Raw genomic sequence first — 24,547 nt, 5'->3', positions numbered from 1 at the left:
GCAGTTCATACTAGCCTTGAGCTCACTATGTAGCCCAGGCTGGACTCAAACTCAATCCCTCTGCCTCTGCTTCCAGGATACTGGGATTGTAGAAACTCAGTATTGCATTCTGCCTTCACTCAGTTGTTGTTTAATTAATTAATGTATTAAAATGATAACAGGTAAGAAACAGCGGCTGTCACATAATACAAATAAAGCTCCTGGGAGGATTGCTCAGTTGTAGACCAGCACAAGGGAGGGAAAGCCCTGGGTTCGATCCCGTTTCCTTGCCTTCTTCTCCCCCCCCCCACAAAGATCCTGGCTCCATAAGTGGCGGGGACTCCTTTAGGTTGCCTCCATGCTTCTTCAGAAGGGGTCCCCTACCTTGGCCTTGGTCTTTCAGACTTGAGGTGACCTGGAGCATTACTGCATGCACAGTTGTCTCCTTCAGAGGTGTTGCGACACAGAGCTGCGAAGCTGGGATGTGAGCGCCTCCAGCGGGCAGCTGACTAAAATAAAAGCCAGGCTTCCTGCCTGCCAAACGAAGATTTGCATCCTTAGACCACGCCGACTCCCATGGTGTAGAAAGATAAAGCTGTCCTCTGTTCTGTGGACTAAATGAGCTTTGGCAGGCTAGCCTAGGAACCTTTCTTTTTCTGTGAGAAAATGAATTCCAAGTTGTGCCTGAGAATTGTAAATCCATCGTACACCCTCCTACTCATCTCCTCCCCACCCTGGAAAGCCTGGTGTCTAGCCAGCAGGAATGAATGAAGACTATTTCATGTTCTTAATAACTTGCTTGGAAACCAAAAAACAATTTACATACGCACCCAAATATTTACAGGCGGAGTCCTTCAATTTCGGATTTAATTTCTCAGAAACAAATCTGTTACTATTACTTCCTCCACCAAGGAGGTGGAACTTGCACACTATTGCCTGAAGGAGGCGCTCAGAATGCCCACTTGCTTCCCTGGTGCATGTAGAAGAGGTGCATGTGCTATTGGGGAGTAGTGGGCTGCCTAGGCTAGCCTTTGTGTTTGGTTGGTTGGGGTGTTTTGGTTGTTTTTTGTTTATTTGCTTGTTTGTTTCTTTTCTTTTCTCTTTTGTGTTTTGCTTTGTTTTGTTTTTTGAGACAGGGTTTCTCTGTGTAACAGTCATGGCTGTCCAAGAACTTGCTTTGTAGACCAGGCTGGCCTCAGACTCATTGAGGTCTACCAGCCTCTGCTTCCCAAGTGCTGGCATTAAAGGTGTGTGCCAGCGCCACCCAGCTCCATGTTTTTATTATACATAATGTATCCCTAAACATGTGGGTAAATGTGTTGTGTATGTAAAGGATGAATAAATATAAATAAATAAAGGATGATGTGTGATTCTAAGTAATAAGAATTCATTCCCACTATTAGGAGCGTTCTTTGATAACACCATTCAGGTATTTCATCTGGAGTCTTCCTCCTTCCTCTTTTACACACAACTACCCAGCCTGCTGGTTCAGTGACAATCTCCTCAGGATTTGAGACTGGCCACTCCTGACTCTGATCAGGTCCCTCAGGTGTGCCGCAGTTATCAGAGCCAGGTTCCTCAAAGAGCACTTTCAATTTTGTTTTCTATTTATTTTAAGGCAAGAATAAAATGCAATTATATATCCAAACATTGCACAAACAGTGCTGTGTACACAAGATGCTAATGCCATTGGATGGCCTTGCCATGTTATCAAACCTGTTCACCAGGATATGTGCATAAAACTAAGTTTGGTATCCAAAAGATGGCTTAGGACAAAACGATTTCTATCGAAATCCTCAAAACGGAGGCGAATAAACAACAGGAGGACAACCACATCAATGTTTGCATTTTTGTTCTTTTTGTGATATAGTCTCTTATTTCTCCCAAATAAGTGACAGGATGGTTGAAGGACCACCAAAGGCACATTTGCAGAATGGCCACCATGTTCCAGGTTCTCTGTGAGATACTTTGTGAAAATATTCTCACATGGTGGACATGATCAATGATGTGTTTTATACACAACAACTCAAGAGTCCACCAGAAGTTAAACTCAGGGAGTGTTGGATGGAATGAGGTTGAAGGAGAACCTTTAATTGTGAGAAAAGGACACCCAATAAGAATACACTAGAACAGATAAATAATTATAATCATAATAATATCTATGTGGGATTGGACAATGATTTCATGAAAATTGACCATATTGTCTGTACTTTAAAAGAAATACTTCTCATAATTTTGCTGTATACATAGGTGAGATTAAGGATCTGTGATTTGAAGGTAGATTTATATAACAGGATCCTAAAATTCATATCACAGTTGCAGTTCTCTGTTCTCTGGACAGATTTACCAGGTCTGATGATAGCTGTATATAGTAACAGTAGTAAGTCTGGCAGGAAATATTTTAGCTTCTTTCTCCCATCACTTCAGGCTCCTCAAGAGAGGAAAAAGTCAAGTCCTTCTCTTTCTTTATGTCCAGAACTATAAAGGCCACAGATTTGTAAATGGGCTACCTCATACCTCAGGCTTCTGGTTCTGGCTGTTTTCAGTGGTTTCCTGGCAATATGGCTAGTTTGACAACATACTGAGGTATAAATGGCCAAACTGAAAGCAGTAGCTGGTAGTTCCCTGCCTGGGTGATATGTAAGAGGTAAACTTCTGGAAGGTCAATGGTCAGGTATGGTTATATTTTTATATGGGGGGGGGGGTGGTAAAAGAAAAGAGGATTGGCTCCTTAGAGACAGAAAGTGCAGGGATGGGGACTGGGGAGATGGGTCAGTAGATAAAGTGCTTGGCGTTCAAGCATGAGGACCTGAGTTCAGAACCCCAACATCCACACAGATGTCAAGGGGGCACAGCAACCTGCCTATAATTTCAGCACCAGGAGAATAGAGACAGAGGATTCCTGGAGCAAGCTGGACTAACTGTATCAGTAATCTCTAGGTTCCATCGAGAGACTCTGCCTCGGTGAAGAGACAGAGAGTGACTGCTGAAGATTTCTGACATTGCCCCTGGTCTCCACAGACATACACACATACACATGCACACCACACACATCACATCACACACATACACATGCACACCGCACACATCACATCACACACATACACATGCACACCGCACACATCACATCACACACATACACATGCACACCGCACACATCACATCACACACATACACATGCACACCGCACACATCACATCACACACATACACATGCACACCGCACACATCACATCACACACATACACATGCACACCGCACACATCACATCACACACATACACATGCACACCGCAACATCACATCACACACATACACATGCACATCACACACATACACACCTCACACATACACATGCACACCACACACATACACACCTCACACATACACATGCACACCGCACACATACACATGTAAGGGGGGGAAGTGTGATGACACAGAACCACCTGAGTTCTCTTAGCTCCACGCTTCCGCGGGACCCCAGCTGCCTCCGGTGGAAAAGGAATCTGGTTTAACCCCTTCCTAAAATCATTGACAGCTTTTTGTATGTGACCAGCCCCAGCACACACATAGAAATGTTGAACTGCTTCAAAGTTAGGCCATTTCTTCTGCTGGAAATGCTACAACCATTTCTAGAAACTAGGCTGGAGTAGCAGGTATGGATGGACGAATCCATGTTTACTACAGTACACTCGTTTGTTAAGTACATTTCCGCCAACCCCGTTTGGCTCCTGCTATAGGATACGAGAGGTAAGTATTTTGATAGAGTCTTCATCCTTTCGGCAACCAAGAATTTGACCCAATACACTCAGCGACGTTGAACAAGGTCCTTAGTCTCAGATTCCACCATGCCTTAATGTCTTTGAGGAGCACCCAAAGTAGCAGGGCTGTGGCATCAGCAGTGATGGTGAATCTCAAGGTCCGCAGTCATGCAGAACACTCAGTGTGAAGACTTCGGCCACAGGCTGCAAACCGCAAGTCTTAAAAGTCTGTAGTAGGCTTGATTTAGGAGTGGGAATCAGCGACCTCTGGGGGGAACTGGTGGAGGAGGATGGAAAGGCTCCCGGGTTAGAGGCCTGTAACGAAAAATAAAGCCACTCTTTAAAATTAACCAAATCAAAGCATTCTTGAGTATCCGCAACTTGTGGCTACTTTGAAGAGCTATAAAAAAAAAAGACACTTCCTTTAGTTAGGGAGTCAGGACATACTACAAATGTCTGAATGACATAGATATCAGGGTTTCTAATCCCTGAACGTCAGAATCACCAGTGGAGCTAGTGACAAATGCCAGTTCCCAAGTTCCAGCCCTGCTCATCACAATTTCTTGAGCTTGCAGTGTGTGTTTTTTATTTTCTGTTGCTTTGTCCCCTTTGGGGCTTGTTGCGCCTGGAGGGACTGCATTTCTCTCAGATGACTAAGACCACCACACACACACACACACACACACCCCCGTCACCTCTTTAGGACCACTATCAATGTGTCCTTATCATTCCAGGGTCAGTCCCAGATAAGCAGAGATAGTCCCCTGCCTCAGCACCTCTTATAGCTATCCACTCTAGTGATTCCGGGTCAATTTGACCCTGTCCTACTCAGGGTTTTCCCGTGGGAACCACAATGAAAAGCTCATGGCCGTGTCTGATCTTTGTCTCCTCCGCCTCCTGACCAACACGCATGTGTGCCAATATGAACCCCAGTGATGGGGGCCCTCCCCCTGCTCCAGAGAACCATGCATCCAGCAAACTATCTTCTGGATAGCAGCTATCTCCTGTTCTATTGACCTTGGTGTACTTAAGTCACAATAGAGCCTAGATGGGAAAATGCTAGTAATTCCAATAGGCAGCCTGGGTAGAGACTCACAGTGAAGCTATCTGAAGGAGGGACAGAGAATTCCAGTGCCTGCTTCTCACTTCCTCATTGGATCGCTAAGTGCTGCCCTAATTGTGCATGTGCCCACCTAAAAGCCCCCTCTTCATGTTCTTCTGTTTGGACTTTTGTAAAATCCTAAGTGACACTCCAGGTAGACCAGGGTGGGTCTATTTACAGATCGGTTCAACGATTACAGATGGCATTTCTACGTGTGTGCTGTAAAACCAATATTTAATCTCCAAGAAGCAAATCAATACATGCAGAAAGAGAGCTTTGTTGGGCGCTGTAATTGAACTATGTAACCCTGGAGCTGCATAGTCCATGATTGAATGAATCTGTGAGTAAATATTTGCTAAATGCCTCCTGAGCACTGCTTTTGGTCAGGTCGAGGAAATAGCGAGAACTGGAAAATGGCAGGGCTGTCTCAGGAACAAGGGAGGGAGTCAGACAGAGCACAGACTAACCACAGATGTCCACAGGAGGTCCTGCTCTGGTCCCCGGAGTAAAGGGGTTTGTGTGTTTGCTACTGGACTGCTGGGATCTATACAGTGAAAACAGCCGAATTGTGTCTTTCTGCCTCCCAGTCTCCTGCCCTAGAAATTATGGATCAGGCCATACTCTTAAGCAAGTTTAGGCCATTCCTTCCTTTCTACAAACATTTGCCACGATTCACACTGTGTGTGGCAAACAGCAGGTAAAATGAGCATGGATCTGGCTATCAAGACACTGGGTATGTGTGTATGAGACAGACAATGGGCAAAATCGGGAGACTGGACTGTCTGATAGGGACAGCTCAGATCTTAAGGGACATCTAAGCATGGCTATTTACATACACAACTTTCTCTCTCTCCCTCCACCACCCCCTCCGTGTGTGTGCGCATGCACACACGCGTGCGCATGCGTGCTTGCATGAGTGTGTGCATGTGTGCATGCATGTGTGTGTGCGCGCTAAAATTTCAACTTGGATGACCCTGCTTTCTCATCTGCCCAGTCAAGGTATGTGGGCACTTAGAGATGACATGGAAATTAATCAGCAGCATTATGTCTGGCCTAGAGTAGGTGCTCAGAAAGTCAAGCCAGAAATCTCACGGTAAGGATGAATGGTCTAGCCTTAGACACTTCCCCATGAACCTTACAGTCTGTCTTCCTCTAGGAGACAGTCTGTGCCCTCTGGTCCTCTCTCAGCCTCCTGTCACATTGACACACCTGCAAGCACATCAATTTAGTTTCACTCTGATGGGCAGCTCCAGCAAAAGATCAGGAGCCTAGTTTGGGATTTATGACAACAGGTAGAACAGAACAGAGAAGTAGAAGGATATTACATCCAAATTGGGAGTGGTCTGTGCAGTGGTCTGTGCCTTGGACACCAAGAAGCCAAAACTGGAGACATCTGCACACTCTTACTCCAGGGTGAGTTTTCACTGGTGATGAGTTTGACTCAAGAATCCAGGAACCCTGTTGATGACAGTGTCCTTTGAAAGCCAGGCTTAGCTGGTATGTCTTTGTGTGCCTGTACTTACCATCTAATGTAACTTTCAGGTCCCTAGAAACTAACTGGGTTTTTTTGTTTGGTTTTATTTTGAAACAGCCTCTTATTATATAGACCAGGCCAACCTCAAAATCCTGGCAATCCTCCTGCCTCAGACACTATACCTGGCTTGATGGCTAATTGTGCAAGAGCTCAAGAAGTCCAATCCAAGCAATACCAAATACCCAATGTGTGTCTGTTAATATACCAGACACAGAAAAGAACAGAAAAATTATTCACTCAAAAGTAACTTTTATGTTTGGGGAGCTAGCCTCTTGATGCAGCCCGTGCCATGCAAGTGTGAGGATCTGAGCTGAGCCCCACATAAAAATCTGGGCACATCATGGTGGGGTGCTTGGAATCAAAGTGGTGGGGAGGCAGAGACAGAAGAACCACTGTGGCTTGCTGGACAGTCAGCCTAGCCTACCCTGCAGGCTCGAGGCCAAAGAGAGACCCTGTCTAAAAAAATAAAAAGGAACAAGAACAAAACAAGGTCGCCGGAGGTCATTCTCAGATGAGCACACACCATCTCTACTCTCACAGAGTTCACTATCCACTTGAGGAGAGAAACATAAGCAATGTCTATGACATGGGATATAATAGACTAGAGAACCCAAACTAGAGGAGTCACTGAGTGCGGGTCCATCAGCGAAGGATTGCTAGTGGAAGGATGCTTGGACTAAAGGATGCACAGAAAATAGAGGGGAATAGAAAGAGAACTTGCCAAGGAAAGTGTGATATTGTACTGGAGAAACAGTACACCCCTGGGAACATCTAAGTAGTGGAACACAGGTGAGAACAGGAGAACAAAGTGACGTACAGCCGGACAGGGCCAGGGCACACTAAAATACCCAGAATCCAATTCTGAGGTTCTTACAGGAAGTGGACTTTCAGCTGCTTCTGTTCTAGAAGGTGAACCTGATTGCGGTGTGGAGAAGGGCCCCCCGGGGCAGGGAGGTAAGTGTGGGCCTCAAGGATGAACCAAAGACTACCAGATGGGAAGGGGGAGCATGCCTAATCGCTGAAAGGGCGGCAGAATGGACGGTGCCTGGAGAGCCACTGGACGTGAGAGCTGTGAGGGAGGTGGGAATCCAGATAAGCCCCAGGGTTGGGACTGGGGGAAGGGGGAGAATGGTGTTTCTGCCCCAGGCTTGGGAACTCATGAGGAAGTGACTTGGGGTGACTTGATGAGTCCAGTGCTTTATAGGCTGTGTCTGAGACACCCATGGGGCATGTGAGTTCAAGTTCCCAGTCAACAGCAGGAAGGAGAAGGTAGAGATGGAAGCACCAGGCTGTCTGCTGGCAGCAGCTGAGGCTCCGTGAACAGCAAGTGAAACCAACTGAGGAATTAGCCAAACTGGGGCCATGTGGGCTGAGGTAGCACCAGAGAGAGGAGAAGGTTGAGAACATGGGATTATAGGTTCCCAGAGCGGAGCTGGGGCATGTAGCCAGACTCCCTTGTGTCTCGCAGCCTGTCAACCATTCACAATTGTCAGAGAGGGCCTCACTCTGTCCACAGACTGCCTCCTTTCTATCCTGAAACCTGCGCACGTACTTATAATGCAAGCACATACTTGCAGATCCTTTTCAAACCAAAAATGCACACAAGTCTTGAGTTCTGTTAATTACAGGTCTCCACACCGTCTGCCTAGGAAAGTGTCTCCGTCCTCTGCTCGTCCTATCTTTACCACAACACATTTGTCAGCTCCCCGAACAATTCCTCTCTCGTCTCTAACAGTTCCTCTCCCGTCTCCTCTCATGCAGTTAGTCATGTCCCAAATTCTATCTTTTCATTCCTGGAAGTTGTTTTCCCAACTCCTCTTCTTTTGTTGTCCACTAACAACGGTGACAGCAATGTCAACAACAGCAACAAAATCCTGCACAAGCCGACGGCTGCAGTTTCAAGCTTGCCACCTCCTCTCTTGGTCCAACTAGACAAGGGACTTCAGGGTCTCAACCTTCAGGAATTAAAAAGTCTTGGATCTCCTCCTGTCTGACACCTTGATCTTCCTGGCCAGGTGTAACATAATGACTAGAAACCCAAACCTGTCAATCATAGCATCTCTCCATTTCCCAGCTTCAGCCTCTACACCTGCAAGGTGTGATAATTCCAAAACTGGCTTTGGAGAGCATTAAGCACTTAATGTGTTTGACATAAACGCTGCCACGGAGTAAGCAGTCATTAAATAATAACATTTATCGCCGTAATCATACTTGCATCACTCCTGCAAAGTGACCCCCACCCCCCCACACACACACCAAATACAGAGTAACTTTCAAACAGCGTAATGGTTATCACATGCACTCCTTCTGGGAGTAGGGATACCCTAATGTGCATCTCTCGGGCTGTGCCGGAGAGCCATGCCGACGATGGCAGCACAGTTCGAGGCTGTCAGATGTTCCTGCAGCAGGTGTCACTAGAGGAATGTCACTGGGAGCAGCTGGAAAGGCAGTAGATAGCAGAGGCCAAAATGGAGCGAGAGATGGTGAGGCACAGAACACCAGACAGAAGGCCTTTATGTGGCACTTTCTCACACATCCCACAGACAAACTTTACTTATATTTAAATTGGCCAAAACGGCCTCTTTCCTCATGCTTTGTATTTTAACCATCAAAGCCTGGGTTTCACATCCAAGCCCTCCTTTCTGGGGAGCCCGGGGAGATGGCTCATTTGCTAAAGGGCTTGCAATGCAAACGTTAGGACCTGAGTTTGAATCCCAAGCACCCATATAAAAACGTAGGCATGGGCACATGCATCTGTAATCCTAGCAGGGGAGGCAAACAGAAGGATCCTGGGTGCTTGCTAGCCAGCCAGTATAGCCAATTGTTGAGCTCCAGGTTCAGTGAAAAAGACATTCACGCACAAATATGCACATACGTACACACATGTGAATAAAAATTATAATTTGTTTTAGGAGCTGGGGAGATATCTAAGCAGCTGAGAGTCGTTGCTTTTCTTCTAGAGGACCCACTTGAGTGGCTCACAACCACCTCCAACTCCAGCTCCAGGGGAACAATATCATCTTTTAGCTTCCGTGGGCACCTGTACACATGTGGTGCTTCACATAGGGACACATGCATACACAGAAAATGAAAAAATCAAAACATAAATATAAAAGAATTATTTTAAAGGCTGATAGTTATATCCATGCCCTTCACTTATGAATTTAAATGTTATTTAAAGTGTGAGCAACTAAGCTGGGCAGGGTGGTTCATGCCCATAATCCTAACTTCCAGGAGGCTCAGGCAGGGGTATTGAGAGTTGGAGGCTAGCCTGGGTTACATAGTGAAACCTTATCTTGAAAGAAGAAAGAAGGAGGAGGAGGAGGAGGAGGAGGAGGAGGAGGAGGAGGAGGAGGAGAAGAAGAAGAAGAAGAAGAAGAAGAAGAAGAAGAAGAAGAAGAAGAAGAAGAAGAAGAAGAAGAAGAAGAGCAGAGGCTGGAGAGATGGCTCAGCAGATAAGAAGAGTGGCTGCTCGTCCAGAGGATCTGTGCTTGGTTCACAGCACCCCATAGGGTGGTTCACAACTCTCTATATCTCCAGCTCCAGGGGATCCAGTGTCTTTGGCCTCTGCAGAGTCCATGAGTACATACCCACAAGCAGATACACACACCTACACATGATTTAAAGCTATAGAGATAAGTCTTGCTTTAAATCAGGGGCAAAAGAAGCAAACCAAATGTTATGATGTATTGGTATTGGCAGCAGAATAAAGTATCACTTTTTACTGAAGAGAACACACTGAAGTGTGCCAGCTATCGGTGTTTCCACAGCTCTGTCCTCATTCTTTGGTGGTCTTGGATGCTCCCAAATCCCCTCCCCCTTCACAGTTAAGAGAGTGAGAAGAAAAGTTCACATTTACTTCAACGTTACCTCTGTGAAGCGGCTCGAGGAGGCACCCTGGGGGGCCTCTCCAGGGTCATGACTGGTGTTCCAGTCACCACCGGTGCTCCATCCACTTGGGTAGGACCTGGGCTACGACTTCGAGTTATTTCAGGGACTTCATTATCCTATAGCATGCAAGATGAGAAACAAAGGTGACTATTACACAAGACGCATGAACATACATAGCTGGACACCATGAGATAGCCCTCACCATTATTAGGCTGTTCCCAAACCAGGAGCCAGCCTAGTGCCAATGGCAGTTTTCCACACCCTTCTGGTGTAGTCTAGGAACACAGTTTTACCCAGGTTATCACGAATTGCCTAAACTCAAAATCCTTGCTTCTCCAAATATAAGAGCTGTCTCATACTCGGTCTGCTAAAACCACCTGCAAGTTTACAGAAGGGCTCTCCCTCAGACCCATTCCCCTGAGTCTTCAGGGTGAGTGGTGACTCACACGACCCTTTGGGTTCAAACCAGGTCAGGACAGACACTGACACCAATGGACTAAGTAGAAATGTGGCCTCCCCCTAGAGCAGCTGAGAAGATGCCTGACTGTCTGGAGACCATGCCACCACCCATGTGGAAATGCAGGATAGGCCGGGGTACAGAGAGAGGGATGAAATCAGAGACAGATACCCTGGACTCTGAGACATAAAAGACTATCCCATGGCTCCATACAGCACGACACAGGCTCCTGATCTAGGCCCAGCACGGTGCTGCCCCTGGAACCCTCAGCTCTCACACAACCCCTTCCTGCAGACACCCACTCCTGTCTAAAGTAGTCTGGGTACATTTGTCTATCTCCATCTATGCTCCCCTTTCCCCTTTTCTTCCTTTATACTGAGGCAAAATTCATATAGCCACGAGGTCAACCATTACGAAACAAAATGGCTTTGGCACATTTGTAGCTTTACAGAGCCACCACCTTCTATCTAATTTCAAACCATTTTCCTCACCTGCAAAGAAAACCCCAAAGTCATCAAACAGTTCTTCCTATGCCCCTCACCCTCCAGTTCTACCAGCCACCAAGCCTCACGCCGTCTCTCTGAATCCACCCATTCTGCATTATTTCATATAAACGGCATCCACAACGTGTGACCTTTTATGTGTGGCTTCCTTCCCCGTGGGTGCTTTCTCTTGTGATAAAACGACCCCTGAGACCGGATGGGTAGCGTGGAAGTCCTGACTCTCACCTCATTGTCGCCCTCCATGCCGCTGCTCACGCTGAGGAGACTCCGTGTGCTTGATCGGTTACTCGCGCTGCCTAAAGGGCAGAAACAACATCAGCTGGACTGTGGATTCTCCCAGGAGAAAACGAAAGGCGGAACTCTGGCCCTACGCTATTTATAGCAATAGAAACAGTACATAAACCGCGAAGACAAGAGTCTTCAAAGTGTAGTCACCTTAAGCCATTTCATTAGAGTTCAGTTTTTCTGTCAGCATCACGCAAAATGGTTTGCTTTCTGATGGCCACTTTGGGCTTAATAGCTACCATTTACCCAGGATTTACTGCACACGGAGTGCTTTCGAAAGCATGATTGCCATTTAATCCCTTTGAAAATCCTGTTTGATATTAGAGCTTTGATCTGACAGGCATGGAAGCAGAGGCACCCAGGGTCTCAGTTGCTCTAAATCTGCAAGGTGGTTTTGTTACCATGGTCTTGCTGCGTAATTAGGAATTACAGGGCAGGGGTGTATGTGGGACACAGATGCACCTTCGAATAAGAGATTACATGCCAACACCAAACAAAAGCCATAGCTGTGGATGTACAAGGTCCTGGGTCCAATCCCCAGAACTACAAAAACAGAAATACACAGTAAAAATTCAAACGTATAATGCATTCTCATAGTAGGAATTCTGAGTGAAAAGCTTTTCGGTTAGGACTTTATTACCTGTATCATTAAAATAGCACTAGTCCATAGGACTTTCTAGAAATGTGTGTTATCCAATGTCATAGCTAGTGTGAAATCAGGTAGAACTAAGAAGATAAATTTTAAAATTTGTGTCTTGAGGTAAAAATCTCATTACCTAGCCCATGGCTGGTCTGGAGTTTGCTATGTATGTAGACCAGGTTGGCCCTGAATTTATGGCCATCCTCCTGCTTCAGTTTCCCAAATGCTGAGCTTACAAGTGTGTGTGATTGGAGGCAGACTTATTTTAAATATTTATTTTTACTTTATGAGTGTGTTTGTCTGCTTGCATGTCTGTGTACCATGTGCACACCTGGTGTTCACAGAGGCCAGAAGAGGGTGTCAGGTCCCCTGAAAATGAAGTTAGAGATGGTTGTGAACTGTCACATGGGTACTAGGAACTGAGCCTGGGTCCTCTACAGGAGAACTGAGTGCTATTAATTGAAGAACCATCTTTCTTGCCCCAGATTGGAAAACATTTTAGATTAGATTTATTCATTTTACTTTATGTGTGTTTTGTCTGCATTATATGTACATGCCACATGTGTGCCTGGTGCTCTCAAGGTCAGAAGAGGGTGGAACTGGAGTTATGGATGACTAGGAACCACCATGCAGGTGCTGGGAATTGAACCCTGGTCCTCAGGAAGAGCATCAAGTGCTCAACACTACTGAGCCACCTCTCCAGCCCTCAAGGCAGATTTTTAAATTTGGCAAGATATTTCTCTAACCCAGGGGATTTGGTTTGTTCACTAGGAAAACACGGCCCAGCCTCTCTCTATTCGACTTACACTCGTAACCCAATTTACCTACCAAAATGTCATTTCTTTCCTCTCATTCAGCTAACTGCTGCCCCAAGGCTCAAACCTCCTCAGAACTCATGCTTGGAATAAGCGCTACCAAAACTCTCCAGATTTCCCAACCAAAAGCAATCTCTGAGCTCCTGGGTCACCACGCCTGTGCCTAGGTGCCCACATGTCATTGATTATGTCTCTCACAGTCTCCACAGCGAACCCCACAGTGCCCTGCACGTTCACGATCAGCAAGAAGTAAAAGATGTCACAGACACTGGCTCTATGACTGGGAATTCACACCCATCAACTCCCACTACCCTTGGCATTCCTAAACCTGTAACCACAATGTTTAGCCCTAAAACCTTAGCCCCCTGATATTATTTCCCCTCCGGGTTCATGACTGACCCATAGTTCCCTGGGCTACACAGTTGGTAGCATTCTCTGGTGTTGGCCCCATACTCTGCTCTCAGTGCCACATCTCGGTCATCAGGGAAGAAGATTCAGACTAGTATCTACCTCGTGCTAGTTTAGGGCTTTCCTCTATTACAAGTCCATAAAGATACAATCTGGTTCTTTTCATCTTTCTGACTCCAGTGAATGCACAAGTAGGAGGGAGAAAATGACCATACAACCCTTGGGCCAGATAATCTACAAGAACACTGTTGAGTGTTCCACAATCCAGCTTTTGTTCTCTTAAATATAGCACTAATTACTGGGGCTTAATTACTTAGTTATAACCAGGTTTAACCTGTAACTGTCTTTCTGTGGATCCCAAGAGATGACAGCTATGCCATCATAAAAATAATGATGCTCACAGGGTGTGACTCCAGGGTAAAGGGCGCTGAGCCTGGCTTTCCCCACTCTCCCTCCCTGCCAAGGAACTAGCTCTATTGGAAGGTGCTGCTCCCTGGGTAATAGCATGGTTAGATCTGGATATAATTTCTGAACCCTCTGCTCAGTTGCCAGAAGACTCAAGGCATGTTTGCTAGACCCTAACTGTTACCTAGAAACTACAAGCCTTACTGACTGTCTTAGATGAATGAGGTCACACAGGGATATACTTATCATGGGGCTGGCAAAGAGCAACTGTCTGATAGAAGTTGGCGTCCTCGTCATCTTTAGTTTGAAGGCAGTATACTAGTCTACTATATACTAGCTGTGACAGCCCCATACAGTGACATCACCCCCACCAGTGCTCACGCCTCTGTGTGCACTCCAGACTCAGCCATCCGACTTGCTTTAGAATAAACATTAGCACATATGACAAACCCCAAAGCTCTCAAAGGCTCTTGCACAATCGTCTTGTCCTCCCTTCCCAAATTTCCTTGCCATGTAAAAGGCTCAGGCTGTTCAGTTAAAGGCCACGTGGAGGAAGGTCTCGGAGAACACGAGGCCATCCTGGATGCCCCAGCTGAGCGCGGTCATCTGAGTGACCCTTGCTCACTGATCATGGGGAAGACACAAGCCACACCTTCTAGTTGTGCCCAGGTTGGGGGATTGGGTGTAAATAAATGCGTGTATTCTGTGCAAATAAGTTTTGTCATGGTTTGCTACATAGCAGAAACTGGAGCGGGAACCAGCCCTGATCTGCAGCCACAAGGAAGAGCGTAAGGCCTTGGTCTGGCATTAAAAAGCATTTCCTAGTCCCATGAGCTAGCCGTTTCTGGGCAACAACTTACTTGGTCCACCTGGTCCTCACTGTAGGGTACCCCAAAGTAAAATACACAGAAAACACTTTCCAATCACAACACTTCACACCAGGTAACCCCCCCTCAAAAAACCCCAAAAAACCAAGAAATAAAACGAGCACTTTATATTGGTCTTTACGACTTCCCAACTATGGTTCCCTTTCCTATGGGAAGCAGAGGCACTCCCCCCTCCCAGAGAAGGTTCTGGTGCATCCCTCCTCATTCATGTGCTGGAGAAAAGTGCCACTTGCCTCTAGTTTCTTCTGCAGCCTGTGAGCTCTGGGGAGCTCTCTCCTGCCTCTGATAGCAGAATTCTCAGAATTCTCAAGTTGCCTTTGGCAGAGGCAATCTTTGGGTATACGTTACTGCCCCCATTATGTGTGGGGAAATTTTCTTCTTGTTCAGCCTACATTCCCAAGTTGTCACATGATAAGCGTTGCATGTGCTTCCGCAGGTCACGGTGTGAGGACTATTAAAGGAAGAGCACAAGCTGACTTCTACTGTCACCTGGATGTTTAACCTTAAGCAAAAGAATTCCCTAAAATCCATACAGTAAGGAGTCTTGCTTGACCTGTGTCCCTGGTGAGCAAAATCGTGCATGTGTGCATGCGTAATAAGTATTTGTGGATATGTGTGCATGTGTGATTTGTATGTGGAGGGGTACAGACAGATAAGTTTTTCTGGGAAACAGATCCAGAATACACAGTAAATTCTCAAGGAGGCTGTAATGTAAAAAAGACCAGAAGAGGTTTGGGTAGTCCGTTATCCTGCAGTCATCGGTGGATGCTCTGCCTGACTTCCAAGGAGACCCAAGTCGTGAAGTATACTTCTGCCTCTCTCATCATCTTTGCAGTTGTTTGGATACAGTGAAGCCAACATGTCAGCAAATGCTGCCCAAGATGCTGAAACAGTGTCCCCAGCCGGCAGCCCACACACCAGGCCGCGCCTGCCACAATCAGACTCCCATTCACGCTTCTTCACCAAAACAAAGATGTGTCCTAATTAGATCCTAAACCACCCGCGCAGAAGTTGGACTTCTCAAATTTGAGTCTATCGTTGTCCGCAGCGCTGATGAGATGCCCTTAGCTGCCCCTTAGCACAGCTGGGAAAGAAGCAGGAGCCTCAGTGAAGAGCCCTGGCTTGGCTCCAGACTGAGTTCAAACCCCAGCCCTGCTCAGCTTTATTAGCTACAACCTGGGACAAGGCACTAAGCCTGAACACTTCCTCCTTGGCAAGAAGAAGCCATGAATCTACATCATAGAGGGTTTGTGGTCATTAAATGATCAATGAAGACAATTTACTTTCGGTAAATGCCCAATCAATGTTAAGAATTATTATAAAGCAAGAGAGAAAAGCGGAAAATGAAGGGATGTGTGAAGCAGTGTGGGGCTGCACCTCCCCACCTGTGCAGACCATCACTAGGTTCAGCTATTTATAGAAAGAAAGTACTCTAAGAATTATCACACCATTAGGCAAATGCCACGGGACAACTAGTCTCCACACTCCACACCTCTCAAAACCAAATCAGGTCTCCGTTGAGATCTTTAATCCCAGCAATCAGGAGGCAGAGGCAGGAGGATCTCTGTGAGTTCAAGGCCAGCCTGGTCTACAGAGGGAGTTCCAGGACAGCCAGGGCTACACAGAGAAATCCTGTCTTGAAAGACCAAAACCAAGCAACCAAGCAAACAAAGCGTGTTTGCCAGAGCCTGCCGAGCGGGTGAACTGGCAGGCGGTACCGAGGCGCCTCTGGCACGCGGCTTACTTGCTGTGCTCGACGTGCTGTCGGTTTTCCAGTCTCCACGTCTCAGCTCCGTCCTTGGGGGAAACACGCTCTTCCTGGGGCCGCTCTCATACACTCCGAACTCCACTTTTCCGGGCAGGTGCTGCGAATGCCGGATTGGGACTGTGATCTCCAGCTCTGAAATCAGAAGGAAGAAGGAGCTTCAGGCAGGCTGCCACTGCTAAATGTCTCTCATGGCCACCTGTCTCCTGGGCCTGGAGGAGGGTACACGAAAGACCCTGGAGTCTTGTCCCACGTCAGTACTGAAAAGCCACAGAATCCAGCGTGGCCCAGAAGAAGGAAAGGATGGCAGAGCGTGAGAAACAGGCAGAAGAGCTCTTCCACCTCTGAGAGTAAAAAGAGGAGACACTTGGGAAAGGCTTGGGCTCCTAGCCCCACCATTTAGGGGTATGCAGCCAACCTCTCTGAACTAGTGCCCTGTCTAAGGAGGGGATCACAAACTCCACTGATGGCGGTAAGTCACCCTGTGCACCAGCTCAAAGAGTTCCCACAGTCTTAGTCGACTGAATCCTCATAAAACCTGAGAACTTAGCACCACTGAAATGAAAGCACAGAGAGGGAAGCTGCACCCCCAGCACCCGGATGGAAGGACCAAACTGAGATGTGAACCCTGGCTCTGGAGTCCGGGCTCTTCCCCGCTCCTAGGGTCAATGGCCTCTTGCTCCCTGAATTTGTTATGGATGACAGGTGAGAGGGTATGGGACGGCCAGCCTACCCTGACAACAGTGGTCCAAGGAGGTGGGACCAAAGTCCTCCATGCAGAGAAAGACTGACTTCTGAGACTGACTCAAGGTGAAAGCACAGTCCGTACCCAGCTCAGGGCCGACCCGACCTCAAGGCTGGGCTCTGCCACTGGTTTGTCTTTAACCCTGCTGAGATTTCTACCCCACGGTCCTGGGAGCATAAATAACTCATGCCAGTGAGCAGCATGAAATGCCTGGAGCTTCCGCCCCAGGGGGTGTGAGGTGGGGTTGGTGGGAAGCCACGGGAGCCGGGAGCCAGGTACACAGAGGAACACGTGCTCTCCTCCAGGTACCGCTTCAGGTCACCACTCTGTTCTTCCGTGGGACAAATATGTCGGAAATTCCAAGGTGACTCCTCGTGCCAAAGGCAGAGACCCGCCCAGAAAGCTAAGGAATAAGCTAGAACTGTATGAAGGGCAGTGTGAGGGAAGATGGACGGGACTCAGTGAGAACACCTTAAATGTGGACTGCTGGTCTCCCCAGGCTCCCAGTCTTTCTCATGCTAGAGAAACTGGATCCAGGGATCTAGTAACAGCCTGCTCCTTCGTGGAACGGGGAGGATTTCCAGTCCCATCCTCCCTGGTTACACCGCAAAGGAAGCCCTTCCTGTGCTCATGGCCCTGGGCGCCGAGCATTGCCAAGGCCTGTGTTCATGGGGTGAACCCTGAGTCTCGGAGCCCGCGTAGATATATCATCCTTTTCTTTCCTTCTCAGCTTTTATTTACAGGAAAAAAAATCACTTTAAGACTTCTTAAGGTTTCCAGTCTGACTAATTAACTTTAAGGTGGTAATTTTCCCACCCCCACCATTCTGTAAAGAAGGAAAGTAAAGCACACAGGAAGAAAAAAAAAAATCAGAGATCAAAGGTTCAAAAACTCAGGCCAGGCTAGAAGTTTTTAGAACACCTGCACTCTTTGCTTGAAGGCACAAAGTCAGGAAGAATCTTCACAATTATTGCTAGCTTTCTGAAGCACATTCGCCTGCGTTATTACTTCCTTTGTGTATTGGGACTTTTCCGTTCAGTAGGCGATTATAATCCTGTGAGGAAACTGAGTCACACTGGGTAAAGGAATGGCCCCACATACAGAAGCGATTCAGCAATGGCACAAGGAGCAGAACCCAGGTTCCTGGGCCTCAGCTGGCTCTGCCTCCCGGGACACACCCAGATCACAAATATTGACTGTTTTCCTGCGGGGCCACAGCATCCGACAAGCTGCGTGTTTAGAGCCGATTTCCTGTGCCATCAACTCCATATGCTACAAAGAGCAGAGCTGCTCCCTGGGGCTGAAGACTAGGAATGCAGGGTCTGTTTTCAAGGATCCTTGGTCTTTGGTGTTCCAACCCCAATTAAAGAAAAACGATAGCTATTTTCTAAAGGAACTGGAGTTTCCAAATTTGAGTTACATTCTTAGAAAAGGTCTCGCAGGCGGAAGTGCCACTCATCCGCCTAGAACTAGTTACAACCTGTACTGGAGTTAATAATGGTGAGCTATCAGGCAGGTTCTGGAAGCCACCTGGTCCCATGCAAGAACAGCAAGTGTTCTTGACCCTTGCTCCACCTCTCCAGCCCTGCTATTTATATTCTATCGCAATAAAAATTAAAAGCAAGGATACGCTTGGACAGATAGGTCATACATCCTCCTCAATGGGATTTCCTGCCACCCTGAGCCGTTCCTCCCATCTGTTTGAGTTGAACCTAGAATGTCCCCTAAAGTTCCTCGTGCTAAGGGACTGGTCCCACAATGGTCCCACTGTGAGGTGGTGAAAGCTTTCAAAGGTAGAGCCAAGGAGAGGTCTTTAGATTATTGGAGAACCCCCTTGAAGGGGAAATGAGACCCAGCCTTATACCTTTCCTGTTTCTTTTCCCAGCTGGGAGACAATTTTGTTTGGGCATGCTCTTCCTGCTGGGATGTACAACCTCCTCCCAGTCCACAAAATAACAGGGCAACCAATCATAGACTCAAAACTATAGAACAGTAAGCCAAAATAAACCTGTTTTTCTTTTCTTTAAAAAAAATAGATTTTTGCTGAGCAGTGGTGGTACATGCTTTTGGGGGACAGAGGCAGGCAGATCTCTGAATTTAAGACTAGCCTGGTCTACAGAGAGAGTTCTAGGACAGCCAGGGCTACATAGAGAAAGCCTGTCTCAAAAGCCTTTTTTTTTTATTTATGAGGGGCAGAGGGTGGATGTATGTGCCATGCCATGTCAGTGAAGTTAAGATGGCAACCCGAGAGAATTAGTTCTCTCCTCCTGTTATGTGAGTCCTGAGGATCAAACTTAGGTCACCAGACTTAGCAATAAGGGCCTTTTTAGCCACTGAGCCATCTCAATGGCTCTAGGCCTTTTTTATTTATAACTTGATATCTCAGTTACAATAAAGGAACACAGTTTCTAAAGATAACATGGCTTAATCCTTTCATAGTAATGGCACTAATTATAGTCACTGACAGAGAAATAGTGAAAATCATTACCCCTCCCCAAACAAAACTCCATGTCAGACGATCCGGAAAGGGGGAATCCGGCCATGCTTCTTCACACATGGATCATTCTGACTTAGACTATAGGTAGGTAGTGGGCAGAACCCATTATTTAGAAGCCTAATTGGCCTTGGGTGAACTTTATGGGGCCCTGGAATGTAGCCCAGGCTGGTCTAGAACTTGTGATCTTCCTGATTAAACCTTCCAAGTGCTGGGATTACAGGTGTGTGCCACTGTGCTCAGACTGAACTCGGGAAAACATTTAAAAACTTATGACCTTTGGGCTGGACAAGTCCCAGCCCAGAGCACTTACTCTGGAGGGCTTTGTTCCAGAGGACATGGGTCCTTATGTGCGGCCTCTGTGGACTCCCAGCCTGTGCTAGGCACAGACTGCACCCATACTTCTTGCCCACTGCAACACCCCTGTTAACTTCCCACCTTACAGGCTAAAACTATGGCTCAGGGAGGAAGAATATCTTGCCCGTAGTCTCAAAGCACTATGTAGAATCCCAATTCCAACCTTGTTCACCCCAAGGCCATGTCTCTGCCCCTCTGCCCCTCTGCTCCTCAGTGTGGGTGGGTATTGACCGGGCCTCCAATCCCCAGTGACATTAGATGGAGCCCGGGGGAAGAAAGCTATAAGGAGACCCAGAAGTCTCAGTTCTTGAGCCAGACCACTGACCCCTGAGCGCATGTGAGTCCCACCGCTGTACCCTCCCGGCCTTTGGAGACTGGGGCCACTGACCAATCGCAGGCCAATATGGCTTGTGTTTAAAAGCTTAACGAGTTTCACTTCGTCGGTGCGTCCGTCTTTCACGCACATGCTCTGCTTCTCAGAAGCACTTCAATCCTTTGCCACCTAGAGTCCTATTTTCTGAGCCCGGGCGACTGCAGATCCCGAGCCTGACTTTCCACCGTGTCAGCTCTCTTCTCCTCTGCACTAGGAGGGCAGGCGTGAGCCTGGGTGGAGGTGGGGGATACATTGAAAATCCAGAGGCTCGAAAAGAAGTGCTCAGATGAGCTCCCTGACCCCTCTTTCTGACATGGTCAAAATCGTGAATATTCTCTAAGTGTTTTTCTTTAGAAAAAAAAAAAAACTGTGCTAGGCATCATGGGAAAACCACGCCTGCATAAATAAAAAGACGACTAGCTCATAAACTAGTCGATCGCACACGGTAGATCGCGGGTTTCTTCTCGAGCTGGGTGCTGAATCCTGGTGACTGTGTGGAATGGCTGCTGTCAGCAGACGTTTGACTGAAGCCTCTCATGCCAGCACAGATGTCCTGAGCTCCCTCAGGACTGTGCTGCAGACTGACATGCGTGTTCCTGCCATCGGGGAGCTATGGTAAGAGTGGGGATAGATGCTGGTCCAGGACCAGAACAGAAGACTAAGGAAATCTCCGTCCACGCTACAGGGGCAGAGGGAAAACGAAAAAGCAAAAAGCAAGGTGTAGAGGTTCACCTGAAAAAATGGCAGAGAAGCTTCTTTGTTGGATGAAAGGAGGCAGCAATCAGAGACGGGGAGGACAGCAGCAAGCATTAGGTACAAAGGCCTAGGGAAGACCTGTGCTTGCCTGTTAGAGCAACACGAGGGGTTATTAATGCTCAGGCCGAGGCTGGGGGAGGGTCTGGAGCTTATGGAGAAAGAGTTCAGAGGTCACATAATAGGGGGCCTTGGAGGCCACAACAGAGAGTCTGCTTTTCCTCTAAGTGAGACAGGAACCCCTGGAGTGCTAGAACAGAGGTGGGGGCATCTCTGATATTTTATTTTTGGCATTGTTACTACTATTTTAAATTATGTGTCTTTGTGAGGGTAATGTGTACATGAGTGCAGTTCCCCATAGCGGCCAGAAGAGGGCAACAGATCCCTTGGAGGTGGAGTGACAGGTGGTTGTGAACCACTCAATATGGATGCTAGAGACCAAACTTAGGTCTTCTAAAAAAGCAATACAAACTTAACCACTGGTCCATTCTTCTAGCCCTTAGTGATTTGTTGTTTTTTTTTTAAAAAAAGGATAATTATTTAGTATTTTGTGATAGGGTGTCATTGTATAGACAAACTGGTTTCAAACTCACAGAGATCTATCTGTCTCCATTCCATAAAACACCAGGATTAAAGTTTTTTTTGCCATTGTGCCCAGACATATGATCCTCTATTTATAGAAGGCACTGGCTCTAGGTGGGAGGATGTACTGTACCAGGTGAGCGTGGACAAGGGTGGAGACAAGTGGAGAAGCTACTGCACCCGCTCCACCAAGAGAGAGCGGTGACTTGGTTACAGCCATGGCATAGGGAAAATTGCCAAATTTAGGCTGCACCTTGGAGCCAGAATCCTAGGAATGAAGAAATAAAGTAACAGCAATTAGGACAGTAAAGAGACATACCAGGGACAACAGGCTCTCCAGATGTCCTGAGTGAGAACACAATGCAAAGGCCTACAGTGGCCCAGAGCCTTCTAGGAGAAGGAGCTGCTGGGAGGAGACCCCCAGTCCAGTTATGAGAACGCAGGTGCAGAGGAAGAGGCCCGAGCGAGAAAAACTGTAGGGAAAATGTGCAGCCTCATGAGAAGCCAACTGACGACAGCTAACACACAAGTAGGGCTGATTTTGCTTAGTTCTGCTCATAAGGGGCTCCTACAGGAACCTCTTCTTCCCTGCTCCTCTTGCCAGAAGATTGGCTAGAGTAGAGCACAGAGGCCCAACCTGCAGAAGGCAGGTCCTTGCTCAGGATGCTTGGTGTCACATGGCTGGTGTCATGGGGTTTAGAAGGGGACAGAAGAGCCCATCCATAGCACACGCAATAGGCACGCATGCCCTATCATTGCATGTTGTCCTTAGCCGCTCATGGTAGAGGTTGCCCACTCTCAGGGGAGTGTGGTTTCTCTCTCTGTTGGCTCCTATGCTTTCCTAATTGCCAAGGTTGGAGCCAATGTAGAAACGATGACCATCTTCTCTGGGTGGAAGGGGACTCTAACCATCCATTCCCTCCTGGGCAAGCAGTCTGTCCACTCGGGCCACAGAAGAAGCGATAGTCAAGGGCGGCAGCAATGCCCACCCCCAGTGACACAGCGCACTGGGAACCCCCAGTGATGCAGCACTGGGAAGCCACCTACCTGAATGCTTTCCCAATTTTTGCTTCTCTCTCTGTCTTCGGGTGATGCTGTCTCTTAGTCTTTTAAGATTTTCCTGGAAAATAGTTTATTTGTTGTTTAAGTATCCAGCAGAGTGGTGCCTTTTGAACATTAGAATTCCATTCTTATGTCCTATGCAGGGGCTAGCACGCTACAGTCACATTTCAAGATTGCCCCCAGAGAAACTCAAGCCTTTCTGCCTGTAATGTGCCATTTTCCCTCTGGTAGAGAGCGCTTTCAGAGGCCCAGCCCCATTCTCAGCCTTAGCGTGCACCGCCCTCCTTCACCTACACCTCACAGCCAACCCACCCAACATGCTCACAGACTTGAACTCATCCCCACCTCTGACTGCGCTCTCTCCTCGGTCTTTGAGGGGCCCTAATTTCTATAACTCTGTCCCACTCATGGGCCAAGGCTTCCCAGGTGGCCCCGGGCCCTAGTCCTGTCCATATCAGTCAGGTGGCACCTGTGAAATTGTTTATTTTGTCATAGAAATCCTCAAACCAGCTAGGCATAGTGGTGCATGCTTGTAATCCCAGCATTTGAGAAGCAGAGGCAGGTGGAGGTCTATAAGTTTGAGACCAGCCTGGTCTACATAGGGAGTTCCAAGTCAGCCAAGACTATATAGTGAAACCTTGTCTCAAAACAACAGCAATCTTCAAGTCATACAGCTAAACCAAGAGTCTGCTGTGCACCCCAGTCTTCTTATATGAGTCCCCTCAGAGGGTTCTCCCTGGGACAGGGTATTTGGCATTTTACAGATCTGTGCCTTTGTATTTACAGGGTGTCTAGAGAAATGTAGTCTCTCTCTCTCTCTCTCTCTCTCTCTCTCTCTCTCTCTCTCTCTCTCTCTCTGTGTGTATGTGAGAGAGAGAGAGAGAGAGAGAGAGAGAGAGACTGACAGACAGAGATTGATTTTAACTCAGGAGGTTTAGACTCTGAAGCTTGAAGTGTTCATTTCATCATATTTCTTGGGATCCAAGTTTTCTTCATGTCCTAAAGAGTGACGATCAACTACGAGGGAGGAAAAAAGGGACCCTGAAGAGCAGAGACATCCAGCAGAGGTGAAGGCCAAGTGCAGACAGCAGCAATGCAGAGGCTGTACTGGGGCGTATAGGGACATTTGTTCCTGACCTCCAACCCTGGAAAGCTTTTAGCCAGGAGTTCCAGACAAGTACTCACAAGCACAGCCCCTGACAAGGACACTAGAACAATGTTCACAGGTCCAGCCACCCGGTGACGGTGACATACGTGGCAGCTGCAGCTGCCTCTTCCGCTGAACTGTGTGTGTGTGTTGGGGGGAGGGGGGGTGAAAGAACCCCACAGTGACAGAACTGGCTACCTGCTGGAAGCGAAAGGACTCGGATCGTTTCTTCTGGTTGAGTTGCCACTCTTTAAAGTGCAGTACAGCCTCATCCACATTGACGATGCCCAGCTTCACCTGCTCCTGCAGGGTAATGAGCTGCCGCTGGCCAGGTGTTTTCATCCCAGCAAATGGGTCGTAGATGCTCGACGGGGGCCTGTCCCTCCATGGCCTCACGGGTGGCTCTGAAAAGAACGGTGGAAGTCAGCGTGATAACTCCCAGCTGGGAAAAGCAGACCTGAGACGTGACGGTAATGACGGTGGCACAGGCTCCAAGGAGCAGCCTGCCACAGCCAAAAGAAACAATGACATGTGGAACTAAGATGGGGTGGGGGGGGGACCTGGAATGAGGAAGGGGAAGTTGCTAATAATTTCAAAGCCTATT

The 24,547-nt window shown here is 47.5% G+C and overlaps 1 protein-coding gene across 2 annotated transcripts in view; it reads right to left on the bottom strand.

Moving 5' to 3' along the window:
- Positions 1–1,568: 1,568 nt before the first annotated feature.
- Pik3ap1 (phosphoinositide-3-kinase adaptor protein 1) overlaps positions 1,569–24,547 on the bottom strand; it is a 115,156-nt gene continuing 92,177 nt past the window's right edge. For both annotated transcript variants that reach the window (XM_048452866.3, XM_048452867.3), the window contains 6 exons: positions 24,142–24,347; positions 22,782–22,854; positions 16,410–16,565; positions 11,451–11,521; positions 10,245–10,381; positions 1,569–4,053 (listed from right to left, as the gene is read on the bottom strand). In XM_048452866.3, the coding sequence (XP_048308823.3) occupies positions 3,996–4,053; positions 10,245–10,381; positions 11,451–11,521; positions 16,410–16,565; positions 22,782–22,854; positions 24,142–24,347 (701 nt within the window). In that variant the 3' untranslated portion in view covers positions 1,569–3,995. The remainder of the gene's footprint in view (positions 4,054–10,244; positions 10,382–11,450; positions 11,522–16,409; positions 16,566–22,781; positions 22,855–24,141; positions 24,348–24,547) is intronic.

Source organism: Myodes glareolus, chromosome 7, assembly GCF_982192425.1.
Source record: "Myodes glareolus chromosome 7, mMyoGla1.1, whole genome shotgun sequence".
In the NCBI taxonomy this organism is placed as follows: Eukaryota; Metazoa; Chordata; class Mammalia; order Rodentia; family Cricetidae; genus Myodes; species Myodes glareolus.
The sequence above is the reverse complement of the archived record's forward strand: the minus strand, read 5'-3'. Positions and strand labels throughout refer to the sequence as shown.